The sequence below is a fragment of the Eptatretus burgeri genome, chromosome 3 (genome assembly GCF_056783735.1).
Source record: "Eptatretus burgeri isolate ZD-2024b chromosome 3, Ebu_testis_v1, whole genome shotgun sequence".
Taxonomy (NCBI): domain Eukaryota; kingdom Metazoa; phylum Chordata; class Myxini; order Myxiniformes; family Myxinidae; genus Eptatretus; species Eptatretus burgeri.
Genome location: NC_140963.1, coordinates 139329733 through 139344396, shown reverse-complemented (window position 1 = coordinate 139344396; position 14664 = coordinate 139329733). Strand labels below are relative to the sequence as shown.

General features: G+C 49.4%; 2 protein-coding genes and 1 non-coding gene across 18 annotated transcripts in view; 1 reads left to right on the top strand and 2 right to left on the bottom strand.

The window, feature by feature from the left end:
- DIXDC1 (DIX domain containing 1) overlaps positions 1 to 3615 on the bottom strand; it is a 113003-nt gene extending 109388 nt beyond the window's left edge. The window contains exon 1 of one of the 2 annotated variants that reach the window (XM_085875902.1): positions 3594 to 3615. The gene's annotated coding sequence lies outside the window, so the exon portion shown is untranslated. Of the gene's footprint in view, positions 1 to 1986; positions 2134 to 3593 lie in introns of those variants that run through there. The other variant, XM_085875901.1, reaches the window with a different exon arrangement.
- Positions 3616 to 3757: 142 nt separating this feature from the next.
- On the bottom strand, positions 3758 to 3831 carry TRNAR-UCU (transfer RNA arginine (anticodon UCU)). Its single transcript has one exon. It is a non-coding gene; the product is annotated as a tRNA-Arg (tRNA).
- Positions 3832 to 5234: 1403 nt separating this feature from the next.
- Positions 5235 to 14664, top strand: part of LOC147031123 (Na(+)/H(+) exchange regulatory cofactor NHE-RF3-like) — a 36344-nt gene continuing 26914 nt past the window's right edge. The window contains exons 1-5 of one of the 15 annotated variants that reach the window (XM_085875877.1): positions 5264 to 5372; positions 9122 to 9225; positions 12924 to 13159; positions 13679 to 13928; positions 14207 to 14343. In XM_085875877.1, the coding sequence (XP_085732003.1) occupies positions 9222 to 9225; positions 12924 to 13159; positions 13679 to 13928; positions 14207 to 14343 (627 nt within the window). In that variant the 5' untranslated portion in view covers positions 5264 to 5372; positions 9122 to 9221. The other 14 variants (XM_085875883.1, XM_085875878.1, XM_085875890.1 and 11 more) reach the window with 14 other exon arrangements.

Sequence of the window (14664 nt, the reverse complement as noted above, 5' to 3'; positions counted from 1 at the left end):
TTCCATATTAAAACCAGTAAGAAACCAACTGGCTTTACTGGTACCAGTTGGCTACTGGTTTTCAACTGGTACCAGTTGACCAGTAAGCTACTGGTCTTTACTGGTTTTTTGACCTGGGCGGTTTCGACATATCTTATGTTTCAACCAACTGCGATTATAATAGTTGATCGTCATCTTCTATAGGTCAATGCATATTAAACCAGTCTCATTAGTGTGTAGATTATAGATCATGTTTATTAAGGTTGTCCAATATCTGTTCAATGTTTTCATGATTGATCAATATATTATTGGCCATACAGGGTAGCTTTAAGCTACTCACATAAGGGGGTAGTTTTAAACTACCCACTATGGCCTATAATATATTGATCAATCATGAAAACATTATATGAGACTGGTACTGGTTCAATATGCTTCGACCGACTACAGAAAGCTACCCTCGATCATATACACATATTAATAGGAGGCCATAGGTTAGTCTGTAGATTATAGATCATGTTTATTAAGGTTGTCCGATGTCTCTTCAATGTTTTGATGATTTGTCAATATATCATTAATTATAGGACATAAGGCCTGTTATTATTGGGGGTAGCTGAAAGCTACCGCCTTATGGCCTATAATAATACAAATATTATAGGCCATAGGGGGTTAGCTATACACATTACACATTACACTGATTATCATCAGATCGTTGGTAGTGACAATGGGCGGTGGAGACTGTTGTTAGTGAAATGAAAATCCTGTTCTTCTTATTAAACTGGACAAAAATGTTGTTTCCCGCGAGAAATTCGGCACAGATTAATATATTCAATCTGTGAATTCGGATTGGCAACACAACATGGCGACTTCAGTCGACAGAGGTCGTTGCTGGTCCAGGTTATTATAAGAAGTCCGTGGCTTTCACTGAAATAACTATTTTAACAACGATCACTGCGAGTTACAAGTCACCGTAACCAACAGATATTAATAATAACAATAATCATAGTAATAATAAACTTGCGTGTAATTTAAGCATGAAGGAACATTATGTTCGCATCAAAATATTTATGGTTAATTTCCTCGAAACCGGCAAGTTTGTCGAGCGTGGAATGGCTTTGTATAGGAGGTCACGTGTTCGTTGTGACCCACCGTGGGAGGGGGTGTGAGGACACGTGGTCGTTATGACTCACCGTGGGAGGGAGTGTGAGGACACGTGTTCGTTGTGACCCACCGTGGGAGGGGGTGTGAGGACACGTGGTCGTTGTGACCCACCGTGGGAGGGGGTGTGAGGCCACGTGGTCGTTATGACTCACCGTGGGAGGGGGTGTGAGGACACGTGGTCGTTGTGACCCACCGTGGGAGGGGGTGTGAGGACACGTGGTCGTTGTGACCCACCGTGGGAGGGGGTGTGAGGACACGTGGTCGTTATGACTCACCGTGTGAGGGAGTGTGAGGACACGTGGTCGTTATGACCCACCGTGTAAGGGAGTGTGAGGACACGTGGTCGTTGTGACCCACCGTGGGAGGGGGTGTGAGGACACGTGGTCGTTGTGACTCACCGTGTGAGGGAGTGTGAGGACACGTGGTCGTTGTGACCCACCGTGGGAGGGGGTGTGAGGACACGTGGTCGTTGTGACCCACCGTGTAAGGGAGTGTGAGGACACGTGGTCGTTGTGACCCACCGTGGGAGGGGGTGTGAGGACACGTGGTCGTTGTGACCCACCGTGGGAGGGGGTGTGAGGACACGTGGTCGTTATGACTCACCGTGTGAGGGAGTGTGAGGACACGTGGTCGTTATGACTCACCGTGTAAGGGAGTGTGAGGACACGTGGTCGTTGTGACCCACCGTGGGAGGGGGTGTGAGGACACGTGGTCGTTGTGACCCACCGTGTAAGGGAGTGTGAGGACACGTGGTCGTTGTGACCCACCGTGGGAGGGGGTGTGAGGACACGTGGTCGTTGTGACTCACCGTGGGAGGGAGTGTGAGGACACGTGGTCGTTGTGACCCACCGTGTGAGGGAGTGTGAGGACACGTGCTCGTTATGACTCCTCCAACAAAACCTTTTCCAAACGGGATTTGATACCCGATTGTTCCGATTGAAGTTCAACTCCAGAAAGGTCCTGAAGAAGGTCGAGAGGGATCAAAGAGAATTGTTCAACAGATTCGATCGATTTCTCCCGTTCGATTTATTTGCCTCCTGTCGATGTCTGTTCCTTCACTCGAATTTCTTCACCAAGTGGCGATTCGTCTCCGTCGTGATGAGTGATGAGTAGTGAGTGATGAGTAGTGAGTGATGAGTGATGAGTGAGTGATGATACTCCGTTTATCAAGAAGGTTCCACTCTCTGCACCTTTGGTAGTTGCATTCTCCGGAACGTGTGCTCGTGGCACGATCTGGAGGTAAACCCCAAACGTTACCTTGACAGGTAAGCGGTAAACGTTTGCCTTTGATAGAACAACGTTTCGAGAATGTCCACAACGAAATCCTCAGTTTGAAAAGGCCACTTCGCCGTTCCGGACTGGGTCGACTGCCTTCAGCACCACGGACAGTTCCGTGGGAGGATTGAACAGGAAGGAGCACGCCCACTGCAACCACGTCCACTGTAACCACGTCCACTGTAACCACGTCCACTGTAACCACGTCCACTATAACCACGTCCACTGTAACCACGTCCACTGTAACCACGTCCACTGTAACCACGTCCACTATAACCACGTCCACTATAACCACGTCCACTATAACCACGTCCACTGCAAACACGTCCACTATAACCACGTCCACTGTAACCACGTCCACTATAACCACGCCCACTGTAACCACGCCCACTATAACCACGTCCACTGTAACCACGTCCACTATAACCACGTCCACTGTAACCACGTCCACTGTAACCACGTCCACTGTAACCACGTCCACTGTAACCACGTCCACTATAACCACGTCCACTGTAACCACGTCCACTATAACCACGTCCACTGTAACCACGTCCACTATAACCACGTCCACTGTAACCACGTCCACTGTAACCACGTCCACTATAACCACGTCCACTGTAACCACGTCCACTATAACCACGTCCACTGTAACCACGTCCACTATAACCACGTCCACTGTAACCACGTCCACTATAACCACGTCCACTGTAACCACGTCCACTGTAACCACGTCCACTATAACCACGTCCACTGTAACCACGTCCACTATAACCACGTCCACTGTAACCACGTCCACTGTAACCACGTCCACTATAACCACGTCCACTGTAACCACGTCCACTATAACCACGTCCACTGTAACCACGCCCACTGTAACCACGTCCACTATAACCACGTCCACTGTAACCACGTCCACTGTAACCACGTCCACTGTAACCACGTCCACTGTAACCACGTTCACTGTAACCACGTCCACTGTAACCACCTTCACTGAAACCACGTCCACTATAACCACGTCCACTGCAAACACGTCCACTGTAACCACCTTCACTGAAACCACGTCCATCCATGCACAACATCTCATGCCTCAAAACCTGCACGAACACTCCTCGCTTGCCGATCACGTGCACATCTCAACAGTACATTCACTTATTTATACACCACCTCCACCTCGACATCACCTTGGTCCAGTGACACCGCACCGTGGGAAAAGGTCGGTCCGTTTGGATCGACTGACACCGGGGAGGGCTCAACACATCGCGATGTTCTGTGACAGGAGAGAGAAAAAAAGGTCCTTCAGGAAACGATGACGAATAAACAAAGCAGCTGGACAACATCTGGATAGCATCTCTGCCGGGATTCGAACCCGGAACCTCTGGATTAGAAGTCCAGCGCGCTTATCCATTGCGCCACAGAGACAACGGCCGGCAGAGGGAGTTCAGAAGGACTCATTTGTAGGGATTCCCACCGAGGTCTGTACCTCGTCATCCAGGTGTTCTGTCGAGGGTCAAATCGAGCCGACCGACCTTCACGCGGGGTCAACCGGCTCTGAGATCCAAATATACCCGGAAACCCCAACAATCGTAAACAGGATACCTGGTTACCTGGTTACCGGGATAACTGGATACCTGGATACTTGGATACCTGGTTACTTGGATACCTGGATACCTGGAAACCCAAACAACCGTGAACAGGATACCTGGTGACCTGGTTACCTGGATACCCGGAAACCCAAACAATCGTGAACAGGATACCTGGATACCTGGATACCCGGAAACCCCAACAATCGTGAACAGGATACCTGTTTACCTGCTTACCGGGATAACTGGAAACCTGGTTACCTGGATACCCGGAAACCCAAACAACCGTGAACAGGATACCTGGTTACCGGGATAACTGGATACCTGGATACCTGGTTACCTGGTTACCTGGTTACCTGTATACCTGGATACCTGGATACCCGGAAACCCAAACAACCGTGAACAGGATACCTGGTTATCCGCTCTTTCCCCAATAATCGCCTCGTCGTTTCCAAGCAGCGAGAATATGACGTCACTGCCTGACGTGTCACCTGTCCTCGGAAGGGACTTGGCACGCGGTGACCATTTGCACGTTCATGATGGATCCGGTTTCCACTTCTCATTCGAACACCGTTCATATCAGCAGCGAAATCAACGGAAATGACCACCAGACCATGCGTGACGTCATCCGGGCATTCCGCGTCACCGTCGAGCTCGAGAAACCATTAACTTTTACTCCCGCCTCGAACGTCGATCGACGATCCTCAGACGTTTGTTTGTTCGACAAATCTCTTTGAAACAATTAAAATACCTCGGAAGTCCCAGAATGTGGAGCAACACCTTCAACTTGGTGGTGATGACGTCATAAAGAGAAGGAAAAGTTCTTTGTGACCGCACGACGTCTCGAACACGTCACCAGCGCAGCACTCGGTGAACGGGTGATAATGTGCGGAGTGCTCGTAAAGTTAGGGCCGAGTGGCCAATTTTATTGAAGTGTCGGATTAACGCGAAGACGAGATACACACCTTCTTCACACCTGGTGTGACGTCGCCCGATCCACTTCGTTATTGTTGGTGCTTAACGATTTACCTTCTGAGTGCTGGTTACGGTTAAACGGCTCAGGGTTGGTAATTAACTCGAATCCAGGTGAAATGTTCCACTTCACTTGTTCCAGGTAATCTCAGGTATTCACCTTGACTCCGTGGACCCGATTAAACATTAATAAACCTGGTAAAATGTAAACCGTAAAACAGCTTCTTCTCCTCCGATCTGTCGGGTTGGTGTGTTCGGGGTGGAATCACCTGTCGGGTTGGTGAGTTCGGGGTGGAATCACCTGTCGGGTTGGTTCGTCCGGGGTGGAATCACCTGTCGGGTTGGTGTGTTCGGGGTGGAATCACCTGTCGGGTTGGTGTGTTCGGGGTGGAATCACCTGTGGGGTTGGTGAGTTCGGGGTGGAATCACCTGTCGGGTTGGTGAGTTCGGGGTGGAATCACATGTCGGGTTGGTGTGTTCGGGGTGGAATCACCTGTCGGGTTGGTGTGTTCGGGGTGGAATCACCTGTCGGGTTGGTGTGTTCGGGGTGGAATCACCTGTCGGGTTGGTGTGTTCGGGGTGGAATCACCTGTCGGGTTGGTTCGTCCGGGGTGGAATCACCTGTCGGGTTGGTGTGTTCGGGGTGGAATCACCTGTCGGGTTGGTGAGTTCGGGGTGGAATCACCTGTCGGGTTGGTGAGTTCGGGGTGGAATCACCTGTCGGGTTGGTGAGTTCGGAGTGGAATCACCTGTCGGGTTGGTGAGTTCGGGGTGGAATCACCTGTCGGGTTGGTGCGTTCGGGGTGGAATCACCTGTCGGGTTGGTGCGTTCGGGGTGGAATCACCTGTCGGATTGGTGCGTTTGTGGTGGAATCACCTGTCGGATTGGTGCGTTTGTGATGGAATCACCTGTCGGGTTGGTGCGTTTGGGGTGGAATCACCTGTCGGGTTGGTGTGTTCGGGGTGGAATCACCTGTCGGGTTGGTGTGTTCGGGGTGGAATCACCTGTCGGGTTGGTGTGTTCGGGGTGGAATCACCTGTCGGGTTGGTGTGTTCGGGGTGGAATCACCTGTCGGGTTGGTGTGTTCGGGGTGGAATCACCTGTCGGGTTGGTGAGTTCGGGGTGGAATCACCTGTCGGGTTGGTGAGTTCGGGGTGGAATCACCTGTCGGGTTGGTGAGTTCGGGGTGGAATCACCTGTCGGGTTGGTGCGTTCGGGGTGGAATCACCTGTCCGGTTGGTGCGTTCGGGGTGGAATCACCTGTCGGGTTGGTGCGTTCGGGGTGGAATCACCTGTCGGATTGGTGCGTTTGTGGTGGAATCACCTGTCGGATTGGTGCGTTTGTGATGGAATCACCTGTCGGGTTGGTGCGTTTGGGGTGGAATCACCTGTCGGGTTGGTGTGTTCGGGGTGGAATCACCTGTCGGGTTGGTGTGTTCGGGGTGGAATCACCTGTCGGGTTGGTGTGTTCGGGGTGGAATCACCTGTCGGGTTGGTGTGTTCGGGGTGGAATCACCTGTCGGGTTGGTGTGTTCGGGGTGGAATCACCTGTCGGGTTGGTGAGTTCGGGGTGGAATCACCTGTCGGGTTGGTGAGTTCGGGGTGGAATCACCTGTCGGGTTGGTGTGTTTGGGGTGGAGTAACCTGTCGGGTTGGTGCGTTGTTTGTGGTTGAATCACCTGTCGGATAGGTGCGTTTGTGGTGGAATCACCTGTCGGGTTGGTGTGTTCGGGGTGGAATCACCTGTCGGGTTGGTGAGTTCGGGGTGGAATCACCTGTCGGGTTGGTGAGTTCGGGGTGGAATCACCTGTCGGGTTGGTGTGTTTGGGGTGGAATCACCTGTCGGATTGGTGCGTTGTTTGTGGTTGAATCACCTGTCGGATAGGTGCGTTTGTGGTGGAATCACCTGTCGGGTTGGTGTGTTTGGGGTGGAATCACCTGTCGGATTGGTGCGTTGTTTGTGGTTGAATCACCTGTCGGATAGGTGCGTTTGTGGTGGAATCACCTGTCGGGTTGGTGTGTTTGGGGTGGAGTCACCTGTCGGGTTGGTGTGTTTGGGGTGGAATCACCTGTCGGATTGGTGCGTTGTTTGTGGTTGAATCACCTGTCGGATTGGTGCGTTTGTGGTGGAATCACCTGTCGGGTTGGTGTGTTTGTGGTTGAATCACCTGTCGGATACGTGCGTTTGTGGTGGAATCACCTGTCGGGTTGGTGTGTTCGGGGTGGAATCACCTGTCGGGTTGGTGAGTTCGGGGTGGAATCACCTGTCGGGTTGGTGAGTTCGGGGTGGAATCACCTGTCGGGTTGGTGTGTTTGGGGTGGAATCACCTGTCGGATTGGTGCGTTGTTTGTGGTTGAATCACCTGTCGGATAGGTGCGTTTGTGGTGGAATCACCTGTCGGGTTGGTGTGTTTGGGGTGGAATCACCTGTCGGATTGGTGCGTTTGTGGTTGAATCACCTGTCGGATAGGTGCGTTTGTGGTGGAATCACCTGTCGGGTTGGTGTGTTTGGGGTGGAGTCACCTGTCGGGTTGGTGTGTTTGGGGTGGAGTCACCTGTCGGATTGGTGTGTTTGGGGTGGAATCACCTGTCGGATTGGTGCGTTGTTTGTGGTTGAATCACCTGTCGGATTGGTGCGTTTGTGGTGGAATCACCTGTCGGGTTGGTGTGTTTGTGGTTGAATCACCTGTCGGATACGTGCGTTTGTGGTGGAATCACCTGTCGGGTTGGTGAGTTCGGGGTGGAATCACCTGTCGGGTTGGTGAGTTCGGCGTGGAATCACCTGTCGGGTTGGTGTGTTTGGGGTGGAATCACCTGTCGGATTGGTGCGTTGTTTGTGGTTGAATCACCTGTCGGATAGGTGCGTTTGTGGTGGAATCACCTGTCGGGTTGGTGTGTTTGGGGTGGAATCACCTGTCGGATTGGTGCGTTGTTTGTGGTTGAATCACCTGTCGGATAGGTGCGTTTGTGGTGGAATCACCTGTCGGGTTGGTGTGTTTGGGGTGGAGTCACCTGTCGGGTTGGTGTGTTTGTGGTGGAATCACCTGTCGGGTTGGTGTGTTTGGGGTGGAGTCACCTGTCGGGTTGGTGCGTTATTTGTGGTTGAATCACCTGTCGGATTGGTGCGTTTGTGGTGGAATCACCTGTCGGGTTGGTGTGTTTGTGGTTGAATCACCTGTCGGATAGGTGCGTTTGTGGTGGAATCACCTGTCGGGTTGGTGTGTTCGGGGTGGAATCACCTGTCGGGTTGGTGAGTTCGGGGTGGAATCACCTGTCGGGTTGGTGAGTTCGGCGTGGAATCACCTGTCGGGTTGGTGTGTTTGGGGTGGAATCACCTGTCGGATTGGTGCGTTGTTTGTGGTTGAATCACCTGTCGGATAGGTGCGTTTGTGGTGGAATCACCTGTCGGGTTGGTGTGTTTGGGGTGGAATCACCTGTCGGATTGGTGCGTTGTTTGTGGTTGAATCACCTGTCGGATAGGTGCGTTTGTGGTGGAATCACCTGTCGGGTTGGTGTGTTTGGGGTGGAGTCACCTGTCGGGTTGGTGTGTTTGGGGTGGAATCACCTCTCGGATTGGTGCGTTGTTTGTGGTGGAATCACCTGTCGGGTTGGTCGTTGTTTGTGGTGGAATCACCTGTCGGGTTGGTGTGCTTGTGGTGGAATCACCTGTCGGGTTGGTGTGTTTGTGGTGGAGTCACCTGTCGGGTTGGTGTGTTTGTGGTGGAATCACCTGTCGGGTTGGTGTGTTTGGGGTGGAGTCACCTGTCGGGTTGGTGCGTTGTTTGTGGTGGAATCACCTGTCGGGTTGGTGTGTTTGTGGTGGAATCACCTGTCGGGTTGGTGTGTTTGGGGTGGAGTCACCTGTCGGGTTGGTGCGTTGTTTGTGGTGGAATCACCTGTCGGGTTGGTGTGTTTGTGGTGGAATCACCTGTTCGTTTCCATTCAATCATTCTCCTCGTTGAAGGAGAGGGTATTGCATTTTGGTCCGTTTGTTTGTTTGTTTGTTTGTCTGTTTGTCCACACACAAATTTCGGGTTTTCTCCTCAACCACCTGTCGGATTGAGACTAAATTTTCATCATTGTTGCATCGACTCACGAAAAATGTTTGAATGATAATTATGATGTCACTGTTGTCACCTGTCACGTGGTGTGGCAGCCATATTGGAAAAACGGGAAAAATTTGGACCTCTGCATCTTTGAAACTGCATCAAGGAAAAAATTGAAACTTCACACATCGCCAGTACTCTTCATGGGGAATGAGTATGATTTTTTTTTGTCATAAGTGCCCTCCTTATGACGTCATAATTGCATATCTAGAACGGCACATGCGACTGGTATGAAAACTTTTGAGGTCATCTGGGGATAAAATGATCCACAGAAAAAAAAGATTTCATGACGTCATCGGTCACGTGATTCGGCAGCCAAATTTTTTATTTTTTTATATTTTCTAAGACCTTCAAAAATATTCTTCTCTGAAGTGGCTGAACAGATCGAGGCGAAACTTTACACATATGACAGCCTGTCCATGAGGAACAAAAGGTTCACATATATGATGTCATTGGTCACATGGTTTGGCAGCCATATTGGATTTGCCCTAAAACCCATAAAATACACCACTCAAAAGAAGTCCTGGCGAGGGTCTGCAATGTGCTCTTTTTCTTGTGCATCAATCCTGTCACCTGTGTGACCTTATTCCATCATCACATCTGGCTTGTTCGACCCTGTCGACGAGCAAGTTACTGATGTCAAGCATTGAGTTTAGTTAGTTAAAATCACTTTGGAAAGGAAAATGAAACCTCTTGGAGAAAAATAGTAAATTACCATAAAAAGACCAGGCAGGGAGGGGACACGTGATCCGTTCACGTGCACCATCGAGAGAAGAGGAAAAGGAGGAAGAGAAAGAGGAGTCAGGGTGAGGAAATGATGATGATGATGATGATGATGATGATGATGATGATGAAGAAGAAGACGAGCAGTCATAGGTGATATAACTAACTCAGGTGTAAACTTTTCATGAACTTTGCCCAGGGTGTTTGTTTGTGACTAAGGGTGGGGTTCACTCTTCCCATCAGGACAGTTATCGCAGGTATGTCGCTGGTTCACACATCACACTCATCTCTCGTTCACACCAAACGAAAGGTAATCGCACTCCTGGTATCGACCAAGTCATGCAATGAGTGCATCAAGTGTGTCGACATAAAGACTGCTCTGTGACGTCACTTCGAGCAGCGCTTGTGCAGGACGGGTCTCGTTTACTCCTTTCAACCTGCACCTGGGAATCCACATATCGATTTGGATGATGTGGCTTAATACCAACATTGCGACGCATGTTGTCACTTTGACATTTTCACCCCAACATTACCTGCTTCAAATATGGTTGGAGGGACAGGTGGGGTAAGTCCTGGTCGCATGTTGAAAATGGTCCATAAGGGTGGATATCGATAATGGTCATCGAAATCTCGTGCTTGCAGGTATTCGACTGATGTCGGGAAATTGTACATTTTGACCTTTTCTTGACCCCTTCGAAATGCAAGTTGGAGGATTGTTCGAACAAACTTGAGTGAGTCGATCATTGGTAAGTTGTTTTTTCCCCCCTCCAAACATGTCGTATCAAAGGTAGCATGTGGGTTTTGGTCCTGGAGGTTGTGGGTGGGAAGTGGAGCACGTCATCACATGTTTGCACGTCCAAAGGCTATATCGGACCATCCAGGTGGATCCAGGACCATACAGGTGGATCCAAGACCATCCAGGCCCATCCAGGTGGATCGAGGACAATCCAGGTGGATCCAGGACAATCCAGGACCATCCAGGTGGATCCAGGACCATCCAAGTGGACCAAGGACCATGTAGGTTGGCGGTGATCATGATTGGGAGATTAATGGACACTCAGCACAACCTACCTACAAACCAGTCCGAACAAAATGTTGAGCTGTTCTGTGAATGGAGGTTGTAGAAACTACCCAAGACCACAGAGGTCACCACTCCGTCGCAGGAAGCGAGAGCTCAGGGCAGCACTTTTGACTTTGGCCGGAGTAACGGCACACAATGGCCTACTATTTTTGAGAGATTTGGTGGGGTTGGGGGGGGGAGGGTTATCTGACTCCTTGCTCCAGGTACTGCAGGGAATTCAGGTTGAAATCCCGCATAATAGTATTTATTTGTGCATCGTCTGCTCGTGTCCTTGTACTTTGTGTTGAAGTACCCTGGTTTCTCCGAATGTCTTTGGCTTGTGTGTGAGATACCAACATAGCCCCTCCATGAACCATATATCAATGACATATATCATTGTTAAAACTACTTGAATCGTTCAATAATTTAGTGATTTCTGGAATTGTCATTCTGATACGGAAAATAATCTGGATGTGCTCGCACATCTGTGTGCAAACATCTGTACAACACATCTGGAGACAGGTTTTTGTGCTTGGGATTTGGATTGGGTTCATGGTTTGAGTGCAGCTGGTGTTGTGGTTGTGGGGGGGGCGGGGGGGTTGGGTGGGTGCCGATGTGGCGCAGATGTGATCAGCCTTTCTTGGTCTCCTGATGGCAAATTTCCTTGTGTACCTTCCAAACTGCTATTTACAGCAATTCTGTGGACAAGAGTGATCTCACCTCCAGGTGAGAACTGAGTACCCTTCTTGGTCCACCTTTGGAGGGCATTGTGCTGCGGCACAGTCTCGGAAAAGCACTTTATAATTTCTGTCATTTTTTTTTGAAGAAATTTTATTGATCACATGATGTCATGCTCCATATCACATGTCATACATACAAGATAAAGGAAGGTGACTTGTAATACCGGCGACTACCAAAGGTGGCGCTATTTCTGCCACTCGTCAATCTTTGAGTTTCGGTGACATTCATGTTCACTCCATTAGAGTAAGAAGATGAAATCCAGGATCACTGCTCACCTCCACTCATTCATTCCTCGTTTTTCCACACCTGTGCAACCAACCTCCACCTTCTCCTCAATCTCAATTTTCCCTTCAGATCTTCAAAACTACTGTTCACCACCATCTCAGATCATCCCCAATCCACAACCATGATCTTTTCCACCCCCGTTAACCACCCTCCCTCCTTCTTCCAGGTTTCCAGTTTTTCCCCCCTGGAATTTTCCTTCTGTATCCATCTTGTCCACTCCATGCATCATTTCCTGCCCCCCATTCTTCCCCCATATTTATTGTTTGTCCAAGTCCCCCCTTCAACTCTGCCGATGTTGTACCCCCACCCCCTCTTTCTGTTGTTCCTTTTGTCCTGTTATGTCCTGATCTGTTCAGTGTACTCACTCTTCCATGAGCCTTGACTCTATATACAAAAAAAATAAGGAAGAATATCCCAAAAGAGATGAGTTGCTAAGAGGGGTGCATGTGATGCCTCCAAAGATGTTTCTGTAGAAGGAGGCAGCAGTCATGACGTTGGGTCATGACCTCCAAACTCATCGGCTGTAAGTGATCCAAAGAAACCTGAAGGTTACGTCCCGTAGCATATGAAGATGGACCCTTTGCTTCGAGAGATCGTAAGGTGCTGAGTGATAATGATGATGACCAAGTCTGAAACATGGAGCACTGTGCACGTGCACATCTGATATCCTCCACAACCATGAGTATTACGGCTCTGGAACATAAAAGGACCATCGGTGTATGGTAAGAGGGGTAGAAAGGGGGAGGGGAAGAGAGGGGCTATAAGGTAAGAATCCATCATGGTCTTTTTTTTACATTTTGAACCAAATCTGGGATTCATGAGAGTTCATATTTCAAGTGTTGAGATGGAATTTGTGATACAGCCATTAAAGTCAATTATTTGTTGTGGTCTTCCTTGTTCAAATGTACAAGTGTTTACGTAAATACCATAGGCTGGTCATTTGTATGTTCTCGAGGAGCACATTATCTCCCACCTTGCAATTACCCAAAACGTGTTCCTTTCTTTCCAATGATTCCATTGTGTGTCCTCTCCCTCTTCCATAGACCAATCTCCAACAACCGCCCATCACGTCCACAGAATGAGCACACACCGAGTCTGCCGTGTGTCAGCGACTCCTTCGGAGGGTCTTGGTTTTTGCGTACAGATGGAGAGGTCTGAACGGGGACATCTTGTGCGTACCGTGGAACCAGGAGGAGCGGGCGAACGTGCCGGCCTTCGAGATGGAGACCACCTGATCGCTGTGGATGGCGTCTCTGTGGAGCTACAGAGCCACGAGGAGGTTTGTACTGTTTGTTGAACTTTGTCGGTTTCACGTGAACAAGGATAGTCATCATGTTTTGGTGGAAGACGTCCGGGTCATTGTGTGTGAGTACCATTGTGTTGATGATCCCCAATTTTGGCGAAACGGGAATCGTAGCCGGACTCTCACCTCTACCTTTGGCTTGATGACCCCACCATTTGGGCTTTAGAAACGCCGCAGGAGCCCCCCTGGAGAAGGGGGGGGCTCCTACGTTCGTTCCATGTATAACTCCTCATGCACACTCTTGTTTCCTTCCGGAATATGAACGTGTCTTTATTGCATCTCACTGACTGAGTGGAGATGACCGAGTCCGACGTGACTGACTTCGTCCGGTCCAGGATTTTAAACTTTAAAAATGAAAAGCAATTCTTGACAAAACATGAATCGTTATTCAGAACAATTTTATTCTCGCTTCATCTTGTTCCACCCATTTCAAAAAGGACTTTGTCATGACCAGGCGTTTAAAAGTGATGCTTGTGCGTTTGTCTGCACGATCAGGTTGTGGCCCGAATCATGTCCAGTGGCCGAAAGGTTACGTTGACTGTACAGGATGCGGATTCATACCCAGCACGGCTGAATGAGAGGATTGAAGGCTCTGTGGGGCTGGAGAAGGTGATTCCACCATTGCCTAGTTATGCTTCCCCAATGACTCCGAGTCAAGCTGGTGATCAAGATGCTCTCAGACCTCGCCTTTGCTACCTGAAGAAAGTTTGGAACAGCTATGGCTTCGTTCTCAAGTCTGTTGAAAGTAAATGTGGCCGAGATTGAGAGGAAAGGGTTTGGGGCAGTATTGATGTCCCTTCCCCCACCACCCTCTTGCTGTCCACCATTGCAGCTGCTATAGATCTTGTTGATTGGCTTGCACATGACATTGTTCCATCATCGTTCAGAAGAGCTTGGTGCTGGCTTTGTATGAACTGCAAAGGGACTTCCACAACTAATATTGGGATTTCTGCCACCATTGAACTCATGTTAACAATTTCAGTTTTTCAATAATACAATACACCTGAGTTGTTGTCGTCGCAGGTGTTCGGGGCTTCTTTGTGACGGAAGTTGCTGACGGTGGTGCTGCTCAGCAAGCAGGCATACGTGAAGGAGATCGCATAGTGCATCTCGACGGTGACTCGATCGAAGGTCTTGCACACGAGGATGTCATGCGGAAGGTGAGGTCCATTGATGACCCGATGATGATAATTATTACGTCGCGGTTTGAAATCTCATAGCACACAACTCATCGGTTGGTGTGTGCCGGTGCGGTTCATGTGATTTATAGCTCCCAATTGGTCTCTTATACCATGACATTACCTTCCTGTTTATATAAGAACTTTGACCAATATTTTCCACTAATTTGATCTGATATAAAGTTTTAATGTGAGATTAATCTGTTCCTCTAATGATGTCGAGATAAGTCATTGGTGGCCAAGTAGTTCAAGCTGAAAACGATGAACAATTTATTTATTTATTTATCTCCAAGTCTCCAACTT